This window comes from Lissotriton vulgaris, chromosome 3_1, assembly GCF_964263255.1.
Source record: "Lissotriton vulgaris chromosome 3_1, aLisVul1.2, whole genome shotgun sequence".
Lineage (NCBI taxonomy): Eukaryota > Metazoa > Chordata > Amphibia > Caudata > Salamandridae > Lissotriton > Lissotriton vulgaris.
The window spans coordinates 716,801,254-716,826,140 of NC_141689.1; the positions used below are offsets into that span (position 1 = coordinate 716,801,254).

Sequence of the window (24,887 nt, forward strand, 5' to 3'; positions counted from 1 at the left end):
GTGCAGAAACATACCCAGTTGTGGAGGGGCAGTTCCGACGCACAAATCGGCCGTTTTCGGCAAGAAATGCAGCCCAGAAGCGGTCCCTTCGTGTAAAAAGCGCCGCCGAAATCGCGGAGCTCAGGGGGGAGCGGCCATCTTGTTTGCCGCGTCGCGCGCCCCTCCCTACATCTTGTACATTTTCAATTTTTTCTGTTTGTATCTTTTATGTAACGCATGTAACCCTTAGTCCTTATGTTTTGCAACTGGTTCTTATGTAAAGCGCTCTGACACCTTCGGGTAAAGTTCGCGCTATATAAAATTGCATTAAATAAATAAATAAATACGTCAATGGAGTCTCTATATGCACTTGGCTGGACTATGATTGGTTGACTGGTTCCCATGGCTACCGCTTTGCCTCATGGGTTATGTAGCTCATGGACTGTGTTTTTTCTGTTTATCTTTTAACATGCTGTCAAATAAATGAAGAAAGGATATGCATAATCCTCGCCTCCGCGTTCCTTATAGAATTGAAACTGTCCTTTGTGATAACTATTACATTTCTCATTATCAGCACCCACGACATAGAAACACCCCCCACAAAGGATCAAAACAAATACAATATCCTGCCAACCAAACATCTTGCAAAGTGTAGCGTGCTACCCATGTAGGCAAGCGCTTCAGCGCCCCTCATAATATAAATACTGCAGTATAATAAAATAAAAAAAAGTAATTCACTTTGTAATGGAATAACACTATAAATAACGGTCAACTATCATCACCTAGTGGTCAAGTAAAAGAGTACAGTATATCATATAAATCATATTCTCATGTCCCAGCTAACACTCCTTTCCAAGCCGATTTCGAATTATGCAATTCTGGCTGCCATCTTGGAGGACACGGGCTTGCTTTATGTCAAACGCAATGCCGATAAGATTTTACAGAAATTGATTTTCTGGTGGAAAAGTAGGCGAACCATCTAAAATAAATGATGTGCTTGATACGACGGCTGATTAGCTTTTAAAGGAAAAATCTTCAACTATTACTTTAAAAGTAAGACGTTCAATGGGGTGCATACGTAATACTTCAAAGCAAACAATATATTATACAAAGAAAATGTTTTGATGCATTGTAAATCTAGTAATTTAGAAGCTATCGCTGCTCCTGTAAATGTGTAAAGTGGGAAGTAGGTGTGCCATAATAGCAGAGTTGTCCTATGTCTACTTCTTCCTGAGTTTCCGCCTTAGTTAGGCAAACGTGTTCTCCGATGTGTCGCTCAACGCTCCGCGCGACTTGCGTCACTACGTTGACGTGCTGCCTTTAATGGTGAAAGCTTCATTGCCCAATCATCTTTACTTTCCATTCACCGTGTTCTAAGGGTTGTCGTATGTGTTGAGTAAAGACAGCGAAAGGTTGGAGAACCGGCTGGCACCTGTGCTACTGTGTGGTCAGCGGCATGGCGTACCTCAGCCGTTCCCCGGCGGACCGAGAGAGGTATTGGTTTTGCGTGAAGCATTGCACAGAAAACTCCTTTCCGAGCAGCACTTTATTGGATGAGTATTGCAAGATTTGCATACCCCAGACTGCATCCGTTCTATTTCACGATTCTTGTTCAGTTTTGTTAGCCTTTGGACAGGAGCTTAACACATTTGTCCTGGCACACAGATGCCATCGCGGGTGATACTGCACGTTACAAATGTTATAAGTACACGTAATATGTCGTCTGTATGCGCCAACATTATCTAATATGCTGGCCTTTCCCCGCCCTCTCTACCCGGTTTTAGATTCAGTCTTTATTGGTGCTTTGCGTTTTAAACCTTGGTAAGAGTAGACATTTTATAGATGTGTATGGTTTGTATGAGGTTGCCAGTGTGTTAGTTTGGTTAACTTTTGGGATGCTCAACATTTCAGCCTGTTGCAGATTTAGGATGTTTCTGCGTGCAGAATGTGTATTTATTGTAACTAATTGTAGAGGCTACTTCATTTGACAAGTGTCTTATGTCCATCTGGACTATGTCTGCGTTTTTATAAAGTCTGATGATCGACTAGGGACATGTTGTGCATAACACCACCAATCAACGTCTAGTATGAACAAAGACATTTTGATGTTATAAAACTTGCATGTATAATCTACTTGCTGGGCCTTTGAGCCATCCCTTATTCACAAGGGTGTTGGAGACACTAAGTTCAGGCTGGAATACAGACAGCTTTTGGGTGAGCCGAGCCATGGGTCTTGGCTGTAATAGCCTACGCACAAGCTGAGGAGCCACCGAAAGATGTAAATATTGTAAAATTGTAAATTGATACTTGTATAGCGCACTACTCACCCGCAAGGGTCTCAAGGCGCTTGTACGAATACCGCTGTGGAACCCATCATGGCTTTCCCTGTGAGGCGTCCACTCCTGGGCACCCCCAAGGTGGAGGCCAGGCATCCTTAGCGTTGTGGGGGCCGTTGTGGAGATTAAGCAAGCTATTGCCCAGAGTTGCAGGGTGGGACTCCATGATTGGAATAGGCACCAAGACAAGAATTATCAGGTCCGTGGAATTTTTGAGCCCAAGACCCGCCGAGGCGGGGAATTGAACCCTGGTCCCGGGCTAGACCTCTGCATCAGGGTCTGCCGCTCTAACCATTGAGCCACACTTCTCCAATATGACAACAAATGTGATCAGAAAATATGATAAAGACTTGCAAATACATACTTTTGTTTATTTGAGATCAAATCTCTTAAATAATGTAGGGAGCTGTCTTTGTATATACTATAGCAAAGTAAGGTATAGTGTGCACAGCGTCCCAAGACTGAGAGGCAGAGACAGCACAAGAAACTGACAAGGAGCAGGTCCGGCAACTCAGCGCACCCGAAGAGGCAATTACTGATCCCCTAAAAAGGTACTTTATGGCCTTTCCTAATTCTAGAAAAATCATTCTATGAATCCGACCTAATATTCAAGGTCACTTAACTTTTTTTTTTTTTTTTCTTTCTACTTACAATAGAGATACTAGGTCCTGAAGAAAGCCAACTTCCCCCCCCTTGTGGGCAACTTGTGGCTGAAACATGTTGACCTTTTTATGGACATAACTCCGTGCGGAAGCCCCATAATCAAGCTTCCTACGCATGCCTAATCTTTTTAACCAGGCATTCCTTACAGCACTAATTAAAATTATCAACGCTGGTTATGAAGCCTTTTTAATTGCACACTCCCATTTTTGATCACTAAATACCTACTGTACTAACCAGTGGTTTACCTCCGGGTGGAGGAAGCATACAATCAAACCCTATGATGATGCTGTCACGTTGCTAACAACAAAGGCGGAGAACCAAGATATACCGCCTATCGAGCCTTGGTACGTGAATGAGGGTTGTATTTGGTTGTGGCACCATAGTATTGAAAGACAAAAGCATGTATTAGTAACTTGATACATTTACCTCCAGTGACCAATTGGCAACAAACTAAATTGGTTGCAATCTGTTTTGGCTGGCACTTGAGGACAACCCACTGCATCAGGCCAGTCTATGGATTCCTTTTTATCAGTAGTTTCTAGGAATGTACTTGTCATCCCTCCGCACAATGTTACAATGACTTAAATGAAAGACTTCTTAAGAGCCACAACTCTTCTGGTGCGTGACTTTATGGCGATAAGCCTAAAGATGAGCAGGAAGTCCTCTGCTTGCAACCAAGGGAGTACAGTAGTTTGGTCAAAGACCATTAAAAGATGTTGACTAAGAGTGCAGAAAGGACCGAAACTGCAGCATGCCCAGGCCTATCTTCTTTGCCTCTGATTTAAAGGGGCGTAGTGTGACAATTTGCTCCTTCTCGGTCCAGAAACAGTTTTTTCATGCTTAGGGTCTCTAGTATCCAAGAAGTTTTGTAATGGTGATGAAGGCTGTTCAAAGTTGTATCTGAACAAATGCTTGACAACCTTGCCATCCACCAATCTTCATAGATCTTACAAGAATTGTTACTGTAGATTTGGTGCTTTTCCCGGACAGAAGCCTGTATGGAAAGAATCTATTTTGATATACCTATTGAGGTAGGCTTTCAGCTAGTAAAAACTGTTTTCCAAGAATTATCCATGGTATGGTAGAAGTGAAATCGGGCAAGAGTTGCTAAAGTCACTCTGGGTCAGGAAGGCTGCAGTTCAAGAAGAATGGTGCTCCTCTTCGCAATAAAGAACTGTTAAATAACAACACAAGATGAGGGGCAAGAACTGGGCCAAATAATTTCAGTATTGTGGCTAAGCACATACGCAGGGGAGCTAGATGTGCAGCTACTATACATGACCTCCAGTAGTTTTTTTGTGGAGATGTCCTTAAACTGTATTACCCAATGAATGATGGTGGGCACCCGGGCATTTAGTGATAGTTTAAGAAGGCATTTAGGATTTTTTTTTGTAAACCATGTTTATTATGTCAAATACAATGCAGAGCTCTGTAACCCAGAGGCTGACTGCTACATTGTACAAGATGGATATTGCGTTGACTTTCAATATATGTATTTTATAAAAACGAAATAAAGGAACAAAACACCCCCGCACCCCAAGCATTGTCCTTGTACCATACAATAAGCAGCTGGTTTTTGCTCGCCCATAGATGTCAAATCCTGCTGGACCTTTAACATCCCTGTACCACATTCCTGCCCAATTAACCCAGAACTGCATTGTCTCACGCGGAGAGGGGCTCCAGGTCTAGGCCTCTATAATTCGCCCACCTCCTCCAGATCTTAAAGTACTTGTGCAGACACCCTCACGCTTTAAAAATAAGAGCCACCAGCCCCATATTAAAATCAAGACCATTTTTCCATGCTGACAAAGAGGGCGGGGTCTCTGCCTTCCACTTCTGTGCGATGTCTCGTTTGGCAAGCGTACATCCCAACAGCATCCGGTGGTGCTTATAAATATTTCCCCCAACCTCTTCCATTATATGAAGCAGCACCAATTTTGGGGAAATGGGGAGCTCCCACCCCAAAACCTCAGCAAAACAGGCCAGTACCCCCCGCCAGAACTTCACAATCACTGTACACCGCCAAATCGTGTGAAACAAGGTGCCACCCTCCTGACCACAACGTGGGGACGCTATCAAATACGCCCTGCACAGCCTAACACGCGTATAATAGACCTGGTGTCGGTAATTGAATTGGATCAGCTGGAGGCGCATTGCTATTGCCGTCCCCCGAGGGGAAGCCAGTGCTTCCAGAGGGCATTGAGTATTGAGCAGGAAATGTTCTTATCTTTGCAATTTTAGCTGCAAAACTTTTTTAGTATACTGCACTATTCTTTGGGATTAGACAAAAAGTTGATTTCCCTCTTGGCATGAATTATCCTACCCCTTTTCTACAGATTGACCATTTTGGTTTCTTATGCTTCACTCATCACTTTCTGAGTTGATGTTTCATGAGCGAATTTGCATCACTTGTCAATCGAAGAAGCGGGAATGCAATAGTCCAATGTTAAATTAATAAGAAAATTGTCAAATAAAGCAAAATGGCAAAAGCTTACGGTGTAAAGATAGCTATAAGAGTAGATCTAGGTAGGGATCATATTGTGTATGTAACTTGGAGTGCAATATTTCCTTTCAGTTGTAGATGTGTAACTTTCAACGTACTATTTCAAAGCGTTAATACTTAAGTTCATATTGTGCAATGCCTTTTTTATCTTTAGGTTTATTTGCATCTACCCTGCCTACATAAATGGCAAGAAAACAATTGCAGAAGGACGAAGAATCTCATTAGAAAAGGTAAGAAACAGACTAACATCCCCTGTAGTAAATAATTTGGTTAGTAAAGTAGATCTTCTTCTTTTTAGCATGTTTAAAAAAATCTAATTAAAAAGCAGCATCCCCAAGGGGTGCAAAGGAAAAACTCCACCCTGCTTCTCTCTTTTTTTTTTTTTTTTTTAAGACCTTTATTCAAGTAGTTCACATTATACAAAATTCTCGCCTACAACCCAACGGGCGGGCCAAAACAATGGAAGCAGTGTTAATATCGTTGCACGAATTACACAGCCCCTGTGCCGTCAACCCGGGGGTACGGCGGCGTTTTAAAGTGCATGTGCATGAGATCATAAAGTATATGGCCGGATGATGAAGGTCTAATTTTATATCATAGGATAAGGTCCACAGTTTTAAATTTTTTTTAAAATAAGCTAAAAACAATCCCCCCTTTAATTTGGTTGTAAAGTTACAGCACAATCGAGTCCATTGCAGTTCCAGTGTGAAAATGATATCAAATCGCACCCTGCTTCTCTTAATGTAATTATCTGGAATTGTATTATCTTAAAAGCGTTTTTTTTTTTTTAATCCTTTTGAGTTCAGGTTAACAATTTAGCTCTCCTTTTTATACTTTTTTTTTTTTTATTGTTTGGTGTGAATAGTACAAGTCTTTTTTACACCATATTATTTGGTGAGGTACTGGATTTAAATTGGCCTTATTGTGGAGGACTAAGGTATACATCGAATGACTGTTTTGGTAAATGCAAGAGCCAAGTCTTACAAGTTAAAGATCCAAATCCTGGAGCCCTAAACAAGCCTACTATTGACATTAAATACTTGAAAATCACAAACAGTAGGAATATCAATATACTTTTTCTTGGTTGGTCTGCACTACATAGCTCTCCTAGGGGTCTTCTTAAGAAGTTTACTCTTCTGAATTATGCGTAGTCCTCATTAGTTATTACTTGCAATAGGGGGTATTGGGATGCAGTCACTTGGAGAGTGTGATGAAAGACCCAGAGCAATGCGTATCAGTTTTTCAAAGGCTGACACTTTTTTTTCTCCAGTTACGTTGTAGTATTCTATTTCCTCTACTGCTTTTTTTTTTTTGAGTGGTTGAACCTTGCAAGACGTAGCTCAGCATATCCAAGGGTGAGATAAGTATGCTTGGAAAAAGTACTTTGGTTTCACTGTATGGGGTTAAACCAGCAAGGAGGTTGTGCACAGGTACCAAAGAAGAAAGCACTCTTTGACTGCGCTTTCCTTGCAAATTATGGGGTGAATTTTTGGCTCTCTACTCCTGCTCCAATGGAACAGGAGAGAAAAATATTGGACCAATTTGGTCCAAAATGCTTACCATGGCTTCATGAACATTGAGTGAGGGCCTGATGTGCCATATTATTGTATTACTTGGTCACTGAAACAAGTTTAAGTTTTGTTTTCTGTAAGAATCTAATGCTCTCATGTTTCTGATCTCCGATACTCCGCTAGAAAACAAAATGCTGTATTGGGCGTGAGCTGAGAGACCTCACTGTGTTGCTGTTCCTCATGATATAGAGGTCTATTATCTCTCATATCTTTCTAAAACCCTCACTCACTAAGTCTCTGCTGCCAATCACTTCTTTAACAGAAAAAAAATCTTCCTGCTTCTTCGATGAGTACCTGGCCAACATCTGCCTTTAAGGTATTTTAATGTAATTGGAGCATCTGCTAAACTTCACTCCCTTTTGAACTGATAGTTTTTACATCATTCTACTTCTTTATGCCTGCACCCCCTTCAACTCAGTAACTGCAGGTGGACCATCAACTCTTCATATCCCAATATCTCTAGGTATTTTCGCTGCAAAAACTGTTTGACTTCACAACATTAATCTTTGGATCCATATTCCTCCATATGCAAGATATCATAAAAAGTAATGATTTGCTTTAGCATTTTTCAGACTCCATATCACCTGATGTGATGTAAACCTTCTAAAAAATATCACACTTGATACTAGTGACCACATCAAAATCTCTGCCTGCTAATTTACGTTGGCTTTTTCTTAACTGCCATTTTGTAGTTTATAGTCATATAACCAGTCTTTCACCAGCAAATGTACAACAGCCGCTAGGTCAATGCAACCCTTTTGGTACCAGTTTATGTATTTCTATACTGTCTCTTTTGCCATTGCTCTTTTTATTTACCAAATTCACCTTTTTACCACATTCAGTTGGTCATGGCGGTTGTATACAATTTCCACAATTGTATTAAATTCCAGTGTACAATTAGTCAGTTTTTTAATGCATGTTGAGTGTCTTCCAGTTATACCCACCTCTCCACCAAACAGGTGACCATCAAGTCACTTTCCCACACCACTGGTCACTTACCGTGGTTCACTCCCAAACTCTGTAGCAGCTGAAAAGACTGTTACATTTAGTGTGTTGTCTTTCATTTTGTGTTGCATGTGTTTCTTCAAGACTTAACCTGTCATCCAGACATATCCTGAAGAATGTAGAGACCAAGACAGAATGGGTTCACCCTACCCCATTCTACCCATAAGAAAGGCACTGCCCTCCCTAAACCCATTCTCTTTCCTTATACATAGCTGCCATATGCCTTGTAGGTCTCGCATGATCAGACCTCTGTCGCCATACTAATCTGATCAACCTAAAAAGAGCTATCTGGAGTACTACAGAGGGGCTTTGGCTCCACCCACAAGCTTGTAGCCAGGAGTATGTTTTGATTGGGCCGAAGGTGTGAGCTTCCACAGAAAAGTGCTTACCCTTCACATGTCATGATTTTGTTTTATTTATCCAGCTGCCTAAGCTAGCACCCGAATGGCTGCCTGAGCTCAAACTTTGGAAGTGCACACGTGGCATAATGTTGTTAAAGTGTATTAAGTAACTAGATAATTTACTGAGTTTGTTCTCTGGCAGCAGCACAGACCCCCTTCCCATCATTAACATTGGACTGCAAAGCGCAGTTTGGTGTTTGAGAGCAGCATGGGATGCCCAGGGCTACACTTACCTACATGGATTTTTAGATCTGGCTTGATAGGGCAACTGTCAATGGACCTTTAATGTGAGAAAGAAAAAAGACTTAGAGAGGGGCTTAGGCTCCACCCACCTGTTCGCTTCCCGGAGTACAGGAATTGCTTTGGGCAAATTGGTTTGCTTCACTAAAGACTGCTTGTCTTGCACTTTTTTGATGTGGCAAAGTTTATGCTCTACAGCAGGACTCCGTAATGCTGGCAAGCCAATGATCATGTTGGTCCTGATCTGTTTGTTATAAAATTATTTGTTAATGGCACTAGGCCTGATGAATTTATTGTTAAAAGCTAGACGCCTGATTGGTTCACTGGAAAATATTCCTGATGCCATAGGTCTGACCTGGTTTATTATGAAAAGATATGATCATGCAGTGGGCCTGACTGATTGTGTAAAGCATATGTTAAAGTCCGTAGGCGTTTCAGGTATTTCTCTCTTTTTTTTTAAAAAAAACCTTTATTGAATTATCAAAGCATTACAAGCGCAGGCCTACAACCACAGGGGCCGGCCGCAAACTCAGGATATAGATTCAGGTGGCATGCAAATGTATACGACCGCGTAATATCAACGAGACAAGCATAGCTTATGATTGCATGTGCTATTAAGCAAAGGATATCAAAGGTTTCATTTTTTTGGTTATGAAGAAGCAGTAGTGGCTGCACTATAGATGGCATCACACCATAGAATAGAATTAAGTAAAGATGGGGGGACGCACCCCGCAATGTAATCAGAACCAGGTGATGAACATTACAGCCTTAAACATACTACGCCCGCTAAGGCAAACAAGGAGCCAATATAATAACGAGCGATTCAGCTAGAGCAGGCGTCTCCACCAGTAGCTCGGGAGCTACTGGTAGCTCACCAGCACCCTCAAAGTAGCTCTCAGAGGTGAAGCCAAACCAATCTGATCTCAGGGATTCTGTGTATATTAAAGAAGGCAGCACTGCTCTTTTAATTACCCGTAAGAGTTACAGACAGCCAAACCAATGGCAGGATCTCTTGATAACACTCAAACACACACTCTGTTGGCCTATCAATCAATCAATCAGGGATTTATAGAGTGCACTACTCACCCGTGAGGGGCTCAAAGCGCTCGGGGTGGGGGCATTTGGGCACCTCCAGTCATTCTAAAAGCCAGGTCTTGAGGCTCTTCCTGAATGCTTTCAGTGTGGGGCTTTGTCTGATGCTGAGGGGCAGTTTGTTCCAGGTCTTGGCCGCGATGTAGGAGAAGGATCTGCCTCCTGTTCTGGCTCTGTGGATGCAGGTGATTTCGGCCAAGGCCTGGTCAGCAGAGCTGAGGTTTCTCTTGGAGGCATAGAAGAAGATTCTTTCGTTGAGGTATTGGGGTCCGGTGTTGTGGAGGGCTTTGTAAGTGTGTGAGCAGCTTGAAGGTCACTCTTTTGTCGAAGGGGAGCCAGTGGAGGTCCTGTAGGTGCTGGTTGATGTGGTCTTGTCGTGGGTGCTGAAGAAGAGTCTGGCTGTGGCGTTCTGGACGGTCTGGAGTTTGTGGAACAGAGATTTGTTGATTCCGGCTTAGAGGGCATTCCGGTAGTCCAGCCTGCTGGTGATGAGTGCATGGGTGACGGTCTTCCTAGATTCTGGAGGGATCCATTTAAATGTCTTGCGAAGTATGCGGAGGGTGTTTGAATCATGTGTAGGGTACAGTGTTGGCCTATGTGTCTGTCACATAAACCATCTTTATCTACTTTAAATCTACTGAAGAAGGAGATTGGCCATATTATATGCCCTGCTCTATCAGTCACACTGTGTGCGAGATCAAAGAATAGTGGAAGCAGTAACCAGGGCTAACTGCCCAAAGTGTGTGACTGCAAGAAATAGACTAGAGGGAAAATGTGTTAGTTGGGAGCATGATCAGCCAAAGAGCAGAGAGAAGAGAGGATGCATCTAGGGCAGAGAAAATTAGAAGCCTCATATTCATTTTTGTGTGGGTGTGTGACATTGTGTCCTTCCCTAATAAACAGTGTTGGTTCCTTAACCCCTTCCATGCGGCCGCGATTCCCCTGGTGTGCTGTAAACAACACGAACAGGGGAGGGCCGTGACAAACCCCAGTCGTCATCAGCACACGAGCACCGTAGTGCATGACGGCTGGGGTTCGTCATCAGCATGGAAGGGGTTAAAGCTACTCCTAGTCTCAAGGGCTGCCAAATATGTATGCTGTCCCCATCATCTGACGCAATTGTGCTCGTTTATGGTATAATTGTGCCATTGCCATAATATTACATCCTTTACTATTTTAGGCATACAAGTCTAGTAATTACATACTTGCTGCCATCACTGACATATTAAGAGCATGACTGGCTTGCTTATAGCCATTCCTGACAGAGTGGCAACCGCTTCTCCCATAATAATGTCCATAACTGAAATATGTTGGGCATCCAGCTGTGGCACAGTGGTAGCCCCGGTTTAATGGTGGGCATTATTAGCATAACAGATGCATTAATAATGTAATGGTGAGCATGCATGGCCTATGATTCCAATTCCTGGGTATTTGAAGCAGAATTTGTCCATCCCTGGCATTTTTACATGGCGGTACTCAATAAAAACGAAAAGCTGATGTTTAGGGACTGTGAATTTTCTAACAATGAAAACTGATGAGATTTTTAAAGAAAAAAAGTTATGCTTTTTCTGAAAAGGTTTTTCTTTTGGAAAATTTAGTTTGATTGCTGGAAAGTGGACAGTGGTTTTGATAGAAAAATATGTGTACTTTTAAAAACTAATATGCTAATGAAGACGAAATATTACAAATTCTAAAACACATTTAAAGTGGTTAGCTGAATGATAATTCAATTTGAATTGGGGGGACTTACTGCTGTAGTAGTACCCTTTGGGGCACAAAGCATGTGATGATCTTAATTTTACTTGATTATAAGCATTCAATATTGATAAACGTTTTCCTAGCATTCTGATTACAATTGGAATGCTTGGGTGGTGACTCCTGATAAATCTTTCTTAGGGTGATCATAGTGTAATGTTAATACATATCATCAGCATTTTACAGTGACAAAATATGAAAGTAGCTCGGCAGGACTTTCCTTGAGCAGAATTCTCTCTCACTACAGAAAAGGTTGGAGACCCCTGAGCTAGAGCATCATCCCGAAAAACCCACCCTCCAGAGAAGTAAGGCATAGGCAAGTATAGACGCCAGATAGAGAAAGAAGTGAGATAAAGAGAGACAGCCAACCTACTGAAGAGGAAGGAAAGCCCCACCTGAGAGAGAGAGAAAAGAAAGAGCAAGAGACCATATAACAAAACAAACTAAAATAATAAACCCCCCCAACACCCACCACCCTGCACCCCTGTAATGGCTACGGCCAACCCCACTAACAGCGTGCCTGTCGCCCCAGAACTGCCCTAAAGAAAGGAAAGAAAGCGGAGGAGGAGAGCAGTAGACACACTCCCGGTCCTCATTACACCCCACCAGCAGCAGCCTCCCCAAATTCCATGTCGACTATTAAAGCAAGTATTGAACACGTACATGGGGAGAACTCCAATAAAAACCTCCAGTCTCCCAATAGCATACACGGTGCATTTCCGGCATAAAACAGATAGAAAAGCTAACCCCGAATGTCAAAGTCAACCTTGACCAGTTCGGTTCTTCACAAAAGCCCATGTCGTCCAAGCCACAACAATCGCGAAGAAGGCGAAGCGTCCAAGACAGTTCAAAACAATGGCGACTGATCGAGGAGAGGAGACAAAATGGCGGCATCTGAAAATTCGACAATTGAGGATGAAGAAGGAAGGCAAACCTCTCCGAAAGTCACTGAAGAACTGTCCTTGGCGGTAAAAACCCTTAGCAACAATGTTCCGTCGAACAGGAATGGAGAAGGGAAAGCCAACGACGATCACAGGTGCACCCTCCATAAGACCAGAGTCATCAAAATAGACTAAAACAGGCTTCCGTCCGGGGGTCTCTAAATGGTGCGGAGAATAATCCACGGGGTCCAAGGCATGCTGACAGCTCGTCGGATTATCCGCTTCCGGTTCCAAGTGCGCGTTATCCAGCTTTACAGACATCCGTTGGCACAGGACGGCAAAGTGAGAGCGGAGCGCCCCAATGGCGGCCATTACGGACCTCCGTGTTGGTGTACCGTCAGTATCCCCCATCTCCTCCGGCATGAGACGAGGCAGGATTCGGATCCCTGAAACACCGTCCAGGAACCAGGCACACACGGGCTTATGACAACAACGAGCGCTCACACAACAGGCAGGGTCGGTATTTCGCCACTCGCGGGGGCCAGCCCGACAACCCGGGCTCCCCAGGGGGTCACCGGGCATAGGACCCCCGACCGTGGTCACCGATATCATATGCGTCACTGTGCCGTGTCCTTGAATGAAGCCGATTACTCAGTCGCCAACTGGAATTAGAAGGTTTGAACCGAGGTCGGGAGACCGGAAGCAACCCTGGTCCCACAGCCGATGTTGATCACATCCAACCCGGATGGGTCAGAAATCGAGGTCCTGGTGGAAGCTCTGGAATAGGCCGAGAAGTAAATTCGACGTAACTTTGTCACCCGGTAAGTTGGAGGGTCCGGGTTTGCACCGCAGGAGTCGGGAGCACTTCATACATGTGGGAGTCCGGCGTGCTGGAAGGATAAAGGGCAGGATATACGAGCTGCCGGTGGAGGTCGGCGGAGCCGGGAGCTTATGCGGCCATCTTGGATAGTAGCGTAGCTCCCCCCCCCGTATTTCTCTATTAAAGCTTACAGACTGGTATTTTGTTACATGCAATGTCACAGATTTCCTTTATGAGGAAGGGAGTTTCGTGGTGGTTACCATCTCTGACAAACCTTAAGGGGGAAGATTTGCACTGTAATAATTCTTGCTAGAATCTCTTCTTGGCAGACTGTTACGATTTTGTAATACAAAAAAGTCTTTAAATGAAACGTGTTTGTCTGTGTATGTATGTATATATAATATATATTCTATAGAGCGCCTTTGGGTAATTTCTGTTCTGATGCTGGTCTGCCTTGAGCATCATTTACAATCTGCTAGGCATTCAGCTGCTTTCTGAACTCCCTCAGAGGGGGACGTACGTAAGTAGTCGGGTAGGTTGTTCCAGGACTTGGCAGCGCGGTAGGAGAAATCGTGGCTGCCGTATTGACTGCGACTAATGAGTGGGACTCGGGCTAAGGTGGGAGTGGCAGAGCGGAGCTCTCTGGTTGGTAGGTCAGGTGGTTGTTGATGTAGGGAAGGTCTGGTGTTGTGGAGGGCTTTGTAGACATGAGTGAGGAGCTTGAAGAAGCATCTGTTCTATACAGGGAGCTAGTGCAGGGCTCTGAGGTGAGGGGTGATGGTGGCTGTTCTGGGAAGGTTGAGGATGAGTCTTTCTGCCGAGTTCTGGATGGTATGGAGGCGGTTAAGGAGTGGTTGGTGGTTCCAGCATAGAGGGCGTTGCTGTAGTAGAGTCGGCTGGAGATGAGGGCCTAGGTTACGGTCTTCCTGGTAGAGGTGGTGATCCACCGGAAGACCTTGCGGAGCATACGAAGGGTGTGAAAGCCGGCAAAGGAGACCGCATTGCTCTGTTTCATGATGAAATTGGTGTCCAGGATGATGCCATGGTTGCCTGCCTGATCCAACTGGGAGTGTGAGGGGCATAGTGCGGAGGGCCACCAGGCATCGTCTGAGTTGAGTTTTAGACAGTTGGTTTTCATCCAGGTGAAGGTGTTGGCCATGGTGGTTTGGATGTTGTCTTCTTCTGAGAAGGATAGGACTAGCTGGGTGTCGTCGGCGAATGGTGCGCGTGATGTTGGCCAGAGATGTCCTGTATGTGTTGAAGAGGGTGGAGCTGAGGTAGGAGCCCAAAGGGGGCGCTGCATACAGTGTCTTTGGGTGTGGTGAAGGGTGGGAGGGAGGTGGATGTTGTTGGTACGTTTGGAGAGGAAGGAGACGATCCAGGCGAGATCCTTTCCCTGGATGCCTATGTGGTGGAGTCTGGTGATGACCATGCTAAAGGCTGCCGAGCGTTCTAGGAGGATGAGGGTGGCAGAGTTGCCTTGGTCAAAGGTGGTATGTCTTCCGTGGTGCGATCAGGGCGGTCTCAGTACTGTGGTTCGGTCTGAAACCTGACTTGGAGGGGTCGAGCATGTTCTCTTCAAGGAAGTTGGTAAGCTGGAAGTTGATGGCCTTCTCCAAGACATTGGCGGGGAAGGGGAAGAGTGCAATTGGTCTGTAATTTTTGAGTTAGTTGGGGTTGGCTGTGGGTTCCCTCGGGACAAGTTTGACCTCTGCTTGCTTCCATGCGTCTGGTAAGGTGGCTTAAGCGATGGAGGTGTTGAGGAGTAATGGGAATTGGGGCTCTGATGGATTCACTTCCTAGGTTGAAGATGTGATGAGGTTAGGGGTCCAGGGGGGGGGATCTAGAGTGGATGGAGTTCATGATCGAACTGGTGTCTTCCGGTGAGAGTTGATTCCATTTGGTGGATGGTGGCGTCAATAGGGGTGCAGGTGGGTGAGGTTGGTAGGTTGAGGGTTGAAGTTGTTGTAGATGTCAGAGATCTTAGGTGAGAGAATTTTGCCAGTATGCCGCTGAGGGATTGTGAAGGACTGACTTTTTTCTCAGTGGTGGAGAGACTGGTGAACTCTTGGACAATGTTGAAGAGTTCCGTGGTGTGGTTGGTGCCTACATAAAAGCGGGAGGTGAGCGATTCTTGCTTTGTTTACTTGAGCCGTTGGTAGTAGCTGTTGAGGGCTGCCCTAAAGGAGTTGCGGTTTGCCGAGGTCTTGTCAGTTAGCCAGAGTCTTTCCAATTTCTTGCTGTGGTGTTCGAAGGTCAGAAGTTCGGGGTGTGTACCAGTTGCCTTGCATGGTGGTTTTTTCCCTGGGAGTATTCTTTTGGGAGGGGGGTGAGGGGTGCCTGGGGTTGAGGTGATCGAGTTGGTGGGGGAAATGTGGAGTATTTCGCGGGGCCGGGCGTAGATGGTGAAGTAAATTATGCTGTGGCCTGGCCAGGACAGCGAAGTGGTATGGGAGAACTTGGCGTTGTCATTGGTGGAGAAGATGGGGTCCAGGGTGTGACCAGCTGAGCTCATGTTTTTGAGAAGTGTGGTGGTGTTGGAGTCTACTTCGTATTCGAGGTGGAAGTTGAGGTTTCTCACAAATATGTAGTGGTTGGAGTCAAATTATTGGGGAGCCATGAAGTCCGGGATGGCATTGAAGTAGCTGGTGAGGGGGGCTGTGTTCTGTAGGCGAGGGTTCCTGTAATAGTGGTTTTAATATTGGTTTTGATCTGGAAGTGGAGCTGTTCCATGATTGGAGTGGTGTCGTCCAGGGCTGTGCAGTCGAAGGAGTCTTTGTGGATGATGGCATTGCCTCAGCCTGGTTTGTGGGGGCGGTCGCAATATGTCATCTTGTATCCGGAGGGGCATGGCAGTGGCAATGTCTGGTTCGGATGAGGGGATGAGCTAGATTTCGATGATTAACATCTCGCCGGGGGTGAGTGTGGTAAGGTGTGCCAGGTCTCCAAGGCATGTTTGCCGAGGTACCTGACATTGAGTAGAGCGCTGGGGTCTTTGGAGGGATGTTGGAGTCTGGTCGGAGGTTGCGTTGGTTCTGGTGTTACACAAGAAGCAGCAGTGGTAGCAGGTGAAAGGTCTTTTTGTGGAGCAGGGAGTGGCAGTACAGCAGTTGTCTCGTGGCTTGGCTGCGAGGTTTCAGAGTTCAGTGGCGGAGTAGCAATGGGCTGTGGTACATGGGGTAATGGTGCTGGGCGTGATCCAGGTACAGACCGGCTTACCTTTGGTGCGCCAGTGGCACAGCTACGCAACGGCCTCCATTAAGTAGTCCCGTGGAGGAGGGAATGGCAAGAGTGGTGCGCAGAACCGGCGGGGGTGGCGAATCTGAGCAGAGCCCAGCGACAATGTGGCAAAACGTACTAAAACTCTGGGAAGAAAACCAAATACAAGAAAAATGGTCAGAAGTGATGCAGAAAAAATACAATCCGAAAAATAAGATGATCAGCAAGGAACAATACTAGGGTGAGAAATTTGGAGCGGAAGGCAGTGCGAGAGGAGCGACTGGGCACGAACTGGTGCTAGACAGGAGTGGGCGGCAGAAGCAGTAGCTACTTGCTACGGGGATCTGTGGAGTGGCAACTCTGAACCACTCCTGGTCTTGGGCTTCTTTGTCAATCTAACCTGGATGTGCCCCCATATAGGCCATTACTGGTCCTCTATCTTTTCCCTCCTCCCTACTATGACTGACATCACAATCTCACCCAATCCCATTGTGAAACTTCTGGGGTATACTCTCAAACCCCCCTACCCCACCCCAGATCTACCAGCAGATTTTTCTCTGTTCCACTCCTTGTAAATTGTGAACCAGCTTTGGATTGGGGCAATAGACAGGCCCCCCACAAAGACAGCTTAGCTCAAAAGTATGTCACATTGTGACAAAATTAGTAAGGACTATGCATGGTTACAACCACACGACTCGAGGCCTAAGAATGTTTGGAAGCCTCTGAGGGATTACCTACCCTAGAGTCCCAACGATTCTAACTGAACAGTAACTCATTATTCCAATGTATGCTTCTCTTCTGCATTGTCTGCACCACCTTACCTCTCATTTTATGAGATTTTCCTTTGTCATTCTCTCCTCTACCAACACTGTTTCAATATTTATTACTCTTATAATCTGTGGCACCATGTCGACAATTTGTACCTTTCGTACTCCTGTGGATTTTGTTTTTAGTATTCGGTTTCCTTATCAAGCTTGAATAAAAGAATTTAAAAAAAATAATAATTAAGAGGTATTTAAAGGGATAGTTCTGGAAATTGACTTCTTAATATATCCATTTATTCTAAAGGAAATCCTTGCTCTTCTACCATAAAACTAATTTGAAGTGACTTCTTACGGTTCTACCTTATAGGCTGGTCTGAGATAAGAACTCTGTCACTCTTTGTGCATCATAGGTCTCATTGGACTCTAGAAATTCTTTGCAGAACTAATATAAGGCAGACGTTTGTGTTGTGGGGAGGCGTTCTGTCACAAACGTGAAGGATATCACATTCCCCTTCTTACAAGAGTATTCTACAATGTGGCATTTACAATAAGAAGAAATGGATATCGTTTGTTTTTGACATAGTAACACATCCAACACACTTTAAATCAGGTCCTTGGTTTCTAGCCTCCGCTGCTAAAGGAATAATGAAGTACCCAGCACAATTGAACGTAATATATAAGTTGTACTTTTCTATGTTCATTCTGGTCTTGTATCTCTCATATCTTTGGGGCCTGCGTTATTACCCTGGCACTCCCACCTTTAGGTTAACTATCTCCACTCCTTTTCTGCCATTGGTAGGTTGCAAAAGGCCAAAACGGTTGTGAAATTTCCATCTCATATTGGGTTGTCCACATCTCTGAATGCCTCGACTACTATGGCCACAACTAGAAAATCTGCTAACCCATTTATCCACATTGTGGTCACATTGAATTGAGTCTCCATGAGCGAATAGCTGCACTCTTCTTACACATGTCTCTGCCAGTTTAGACTTTGCTTCTCTATAAAGTCAGCATCCATAGCCGTTTAAGTACCTTGATGGTTAGCTATTGCAGTTACTGCTCGGTTCACTCTGTGGTGGCATTAGAACATACTTGGCATCAACCGTTTGTGATGCAGTGTTAAGGAATTGGCAGAGTTATTGCACTGCCTCATCTCAGCAAGGAGAAGCCCCTAAAATTACAGTATGCGTTATCATCTTATTGTAACTTTTTTTCAAAATACGATCTTGCTCCTTTTACATGATTAGGTATCTTAATCCGTGGGCCTGTGATGAGAGAAATTCTGGAGGATAGGAGTAATGTATGTGGATATAACGTTTATGATAGCTTTTTAATGTTGGAAAAGTTTTTTCTTTTTTAAACTCTGATCTCAATGTTTTGCGCATAGATGTTTTTTATAATTTATCTTTTGATATAAACTGACCATGTAGGCTGTTTCTAGACTTGTGAACTTTGTTTCTACATTGTAAAGTGATAATTTTCTTCATAAGAATTGAGAAGCTGCTTATGCTACCTAATATTCATGTAGAAGATACATTAAGGTGGTCACATTTAGTATGTAAATCTTGTACTGCACGCACTTATGTAAAATAGAAGAATCCTTTTGTATCGTATTAAAAGCTTGAAATGACTTTCCAAGAATGAACAATAATAGTTTGTATTGCTATCGAAAAACATGTCTGCACAGGCTCTAAAAACCAGTGAAAGATATCAAACTACTATTACACCCAGACCTTAGGGAGGCCAGCATTCTCAAAGTGGGCAACGGCACCAAAGTAGCAATTATCCAATTAGAATAGTCCCTTCTGACTTGCATTCAGAAATCTACAGACTCTCTTCTGTTCATTTTAGACTAAGCGACTGCTTGTTGAAGGGTAGTTCCTTGAACCAGTATCATTGAATCCTAGAATATGAACATGGGGTGTAGATAGACTTTTGTCGTCCAATAAGTGTCTGTTTAGACCTTGAAAATCAAAAGTAAGTTCGAGTAAAAATCTGATGTGCGAAAGGAGGTGTGGACAAAGTCGTGGGTAATTAATGATGGCTTGTTTTTAGTTATTTATTTTAAGAGCAATGCATTTAGAACAAAAGTATTTGCATGAAAGTCCAGAAACCTCTATGAAAATGCTTACTTGTCTCCACAATTCTTCTTTCACTTTGATTGTTTGCGTTTCTGGTGTTAATTGAAAAAAAGGTACATATTTGAGGCAGATGTATGCTTGCCTATGTTGTCTTGCTAATCCATATCCAGACCTTCACTTTAATTCAGAGTGGCTTTGATTTAAAGTTATTTTTATTGAACTTCAGGCTGCTACAAATCCCACATGTAGTGAAATCCAAGAAGTGTGCAGCACTGCTGGGTTAAACGCAATTGCCGAGGTAACTTGGATTAGTTTGCTCCACTTAATTCATTTCCATCTTAAATGACCAATGAATCAAATATTTAAAAATTGTTTGCTCTGGAATCCTAGAACAACAAGATGTATCCCAGAGAGTGGAACCGTGATGCACAGTTCAGAGGTAGAGTGCGTGTGCAGTTAAAAACCGAAGACGGCGGTCTTTGTTTGGAGCAATTTCCATCACGTAAGTTTGAAAATATTACCTTTTTAGCAGTGGGTTGAGGACCTGGGACCACAAAGTTTGGATGCGGCTAAAACCCACGCCCCAAACCCGTCATTTTCAGTAATGGAAGAGGTCAAGTTACTTATTTGCATACCTATGCCTCTTGTTTGCATACTTTTATACACCAAATGCAGAATTAGTTTTATGGCACTGCATGTCATTCATTTAAATATTTCAACATAAAGTATATGAGCAAGCCTTAATACACTTGGAGATTAGTTTTGGATATTTATAGTGAATTCAGATGTCTCCGCATAAGATGAAGGGATCAATATTTTTTGCTTTTACAATTTTTTTACATGCTTGTTAGGTTTCCTTTTAGGCGTGACCTAGAAGCCGTTGTAGCGGTCTCTCTGCTTTAATAACCAATTAATGAATCGGAAAAAACATATGCATACACAGAGGATTTGTGTCAGCCATTGGTCTATTCAACTGCCATTCACATTTAGTTTTTGTCCACACATCCACCCAATCTAACTTTTGGTCATCTTGTACTGTGAGTGATGGCATTGACCCTCAATCCCCGTGCACGTCCACCTAAAAACAAGGGCACCCCGTGCCAGTGCACAGCTACTTAGCAAGTGTTCTTTAGATCCATTTTTAGGTCAAGCGTCAGCGAAGGACCTATTGTCAGCGCTTTCGGGGGAATCTGAGACAGCGTTCGGGCACGCGCCTCTGCTGTCTCAGATTCCTCCTCGAGGGCGCGCACGGCGCCGTGCACATCCCCTGCCTCTCATTCGCAGCCTCACACACACATACACCCATGCAGGCACAATGCATCGGGACACACATATATACACGCACAGCTAACAGACACACAGCCACACATATACATACACACGCAACCCCCCCCCCCCCCCAAAAACCCCGCTTACCGCATCGGTGCAACTCCGGAGTTCAGCCGCCACCGCGGGGCTCTCCCTCGGGCATGGGAGCCCCGCGTCACCACTGCTCCTCTCCTAGCCAGCCAATCCGTGGGCGCAGGCTTCCAGCAGGATACCGAAGTCCCGCCCCACGGCAGTTTTCCGCACGCACACGTCTTGTTATCTAAAGGTGACCCAACCGTGGGTGCGTGAAGGACGAACTTGCGTACTTCTAGCGCCTCAGCAGTCGTGAAGTGGCCGAGACATGCTTGAAGTAAAGCTCTAGTGTGTGCTTCTAGGGGGCCCTGGTGGCAGGCTTGCCGGCGCCGGTCGAGAACTATTGCATCTACCCCGCTGTATTTCCCGGCAGTGTGACGTCTATGCTGCTAGCGCCAGGCGTGCTCTGCCAGCGATAGCGCCGGGCGCGCTTTGGCAGCAGAGGCGCTGTGCGCGATCATCCTATTAAAGGAGCTGCTATGGACTCCGTGCCCCCCGTACTCCCTCCATGGCAAGCTGTGCTGACGGACAGTGTCGACGGCCGTACATTGATATTCAGCGGCGGGAGCTCAGTGCAGGCCGCGGCCTCGTATAACCTCATCCTTGATTGAGAGGCCGCAGCTCGAGCCAGACTGAGGCACCCTGGCACCGGACCGGAGCACTGACACCAGCCATGCACCCCTCGGACCATGCTTCTTATCAATTCTGCCTGCTACCCGTGCTTCACAATTTGGACTAGGGGCGGGGGCTCTCACGACAAGCACAGGAAACTCTTTCTGTAATGTTCTTATGTCACTTACAATGTGTTCACATCATATGGGAACATTTAGTGTTGGCAATTGCATTGCTGGCAGTTGTTGCGGGGAGGCTGCCACGAAGTTGTTCAATAAACTTCAATTGTTTCAGATCCTAAAAGTGTAATGTGTCTCTTCAGTTCAGTTCATACGTCTTTATTTCAAAGTATTTTATTTTAAAAGACAGACATTAAAAACTCTGCTCAAAACTTACACAGTGATGCAATAAATACTATTATTTAAACAGTCTTCATAACATTAAGAATTTCTGAATAAAAATTAAATCCCAAGCACAATGCTTCTCAAGGTAGGTCTACTACAGACGACATACAAAGATGCATATGTACAATGGATAAAACATGATTAAATTTAAAGACGTCAGAAAATACGTAACATCAATATTAAAACAGGTGATCAACTATCTGACTGACTGGGTGCTTAGCTCTGATTATCCAAGACCACCCCAGAAATTTTGCCACTGCTATGGCCACTGGGTCTGATGTATTGGTCCGTAATAGCCATAGTGCCTCCAACCCCACCCGTGTTCTCATATTGATACAAATCGGTTTTAGCCATTTTCTCCGGGGTGCTGAGTTTTCAAGGCAAACAAAGAGAACATGGCCTATTGACTCTTTTTGGTCCCTGCACCATGGGCAGAACTCATTAGACTGCCCACGCCATTTACTAGTAAAAGATCTCAGGGGGAGCGACTCAATCCTAAGTTGTGCCTTATCATAAACTGCAACACTGTGGCAACAAGTTAAACTCCCCAGTCCAAACCCACAGGTGCCTGATTGACAAACTGGATTATTCGCAGTGCGTATCCACAAGTTGCTGGGGAAGTGACCAGATTTCCTTTAATAAATCTACACTGGCATTTGTGGAAAGTGTTGACGTTAAATGTCCCTATGCTTCAAAACTAAGATTTGCATATTTTTGTGGGGCATTCACATCCCCTATTCAAGCTGACCGAGCGTTACATCGGCCACAGGCTTGCGCTCGCGTTCACGGACGTTGATTGAACAAACTCATGCCAGAAGAACATGCAAGAGGCAGCATTTATTCAAGCCTCCAGGCTTTGGAACTCCCTGCCTCTTCCCATCAGGAAACCAACCACCTCTCGTTCCGCAGACAACTGAAGACATGGCTTTTCCCATAAATTCCATCTGCTCCTTACCGTGCGTTTGCAGCGCTGGGATGCCTCCGGGTAGCCACGCGCTATATAAGAGAATACTCCAATCATATCATATCATTTTCATGTGTGTTACCGCGTTAAAGGAAGGTTGTTTTCTGGTAACTTTCAAAACAAGATGGCATTACCACCCGCGCATTCACTTACTGAGTGATAGGTTTCTCACGATTGGTGCGGCTTTGTTGTCTTCCTTGGCATCACTTCACCCAAGAGTGATCATGTGGTCGGGTCGACCGAAAAAAAAAAAAATACAAATCAGTATCACTCGCCTGTCTGCAATCTTCTCTTTTATTCTTAGCACAGATTTGGATGTTGGGTCTCATGATCAGTTTCGGATCAAACACATCTTTTAGGAATAGGTCATGGTGGCCAGCAGATCTTGGTCAGCTTCCTTGTCCCGTTCAGAAATCAAACAAGCATTCACAATGCAATAGGTCTTGCATTATTAAAGTTTGAGCTATTGGCATTGTAAATGACAATGCCTTTTTTATTAATTTGTTTTTAAATCCTGCAATCGGTGCATAAACACGCAATTTTAACGTATAGTCCTTGCTTAAGATGAGCAAGGCTGGCAGTCAAAGAGACTGCTAGCCTTGCCTATCATAAGCATGGTCTACAAGTACAAAGTGCTTGTTTATGCACTGATGCAAATGAATAAAAGGCATTGTCATTTACAATGCCGATAGCTCAAACTTTAACAATGCGAGACCTATAGCATTGTAAATGCTTGTTTTTTAAGTCATCCTTGTATTTAAGATATGTCTTATGAGGTACAGTAATTCAAAGGCAACAGTATGTTTTCTTTACATCAAAAAGCATCCAGTGTTCAAGTGAAAACTGGAGAAATGTCATATACTTTTATATGTACCCCTGTCGGCTAGGAAGCAGAGGTATACTTTTATATTAAAATTATGTAATTTATTCTTACATTTAAAAGCATTAAGCTGTCTCATTTGGTAGACCGCATGTTGTGTTCTCGTTTTGTGGTATATGCCTGCAATAAAAAAACAACGAAAAATGCCGCTGTTTTACCAGCTTGCTAGATCTTTTTCTTTGCAGATGCTTAATTTTTCTGTTAATGTTTGGCAGGTTTTTTTCTTCAAGTTTTTAACTTTGCTGTCATTTTACTTTGATCTGTCCTAAAGTTTAACTTTCTATAAACTTTGTCGATGATTTTTATTATGACTCTAATGTATCAACGTTTGTTTGTAGGTCAAGCAGTAATGTTGCATGTAGCAGAAATGATTCCAAAATTGAAAACCAGGACGCAGAAGGCTGGAGGTGGGGACCAGACTCTTCAGCCAGGAGAAGGTGGTAAAAAGAGCAAAAAGAAAAAGAAATGATTGAGCGACTGCCATTTGTCCTGTTACTATTTGGACTGTGTTGGAGGAAACAAAACCATTTATTTTGTCTCTTGAGCTTGTACTAGCTGCAGAACTTCAAGCTAGTACCTGTTGAAAATCTTAAGGAAACTCCACTGTCCATTAAGGGGTTATGTCTGAAGTGTACTGTTGCTGTATGTGGCAATCCATACCATATACTGGCTACTGCACCTAAACTACATTCTGAATAAAATAGTGTCCTGCAAAATATTCCATGCATATCCCGTTTCAAGACCTGCTGCATTTAACATAATGAGTCTTAAGTTTGAATTCCATCCTCGTGGTAAGAAAACAAGAAAACAGCAAATTCTACACAAATGTGTTTCTTTGTTTTGTTTGTTTTATCACATGATTTGAAAAATATTAAATGTATTACCTTTTGGTGTGAAATTAAAACCCAAAATGCCTTTGATACTTTGAAAGCAAAGCCAACAACCATGATTTTCTGAAAATGTTTGATTTAATTTGTCGTAAGGGTATCTGCTATCTGTAGTTCTGTTCTTTGCAAGATGGTGGATAGGATTAATAGCAGTTTGAAACGAAAGAAAATCAATCAATTACAAACAATAAGTGATGCATTTTTAAAAAATAAATCCTATTGGAAATAATGGTATTTAAATGTTTTATTTCAGGGTTATGAAAATTTGATTGGGTTGGGGGAGGGGGGGGGGGGGTAGGGCATTTGTGATTTGGATGAGCGTGGAGCAGTATGGTTTCTCCCTAACATTGGTTGAGGATACAGACTAGGTTGGAGCCACAATATTGCTGGCTTCCAAACGAAAATAATGGCATGTCAAAGTTTCAGATG

The 24,887-nt window shown here is 43.9% G+C and overlaps 1 protein-coding gene across 1 annotated transcript; it reads left to right on the forward strand.

Moving 5' to 3' along the window:
• Positions 1–1,279: 1,279 nt before the first annotated feature.
• Positions 1,280–24,687, forward strand: SRP19 (signal recognition particle 19). Its single transcript, XM_086961029.1, has 5 exons — positions 1,280–1,473; positions 5,636–5,711; positions 19,537–19,608; positions 19,701–19,812; positions 23,910–24,687. The coding sequence occupies exons 1-5, from the start codon at positions 1,436–1,438 to the stop codon at positions 24,038–24,040; spliced, it is 429 nt and encodes a 142-aa protein (XP_086817155.1). The 5' UTR covers positions 1,280–1,435; the 3' UTR covers positions 24,041–24,687.
• The last annotated feature ends 200 nt before the right edge of the window (positions 24,688–24,887 follow it).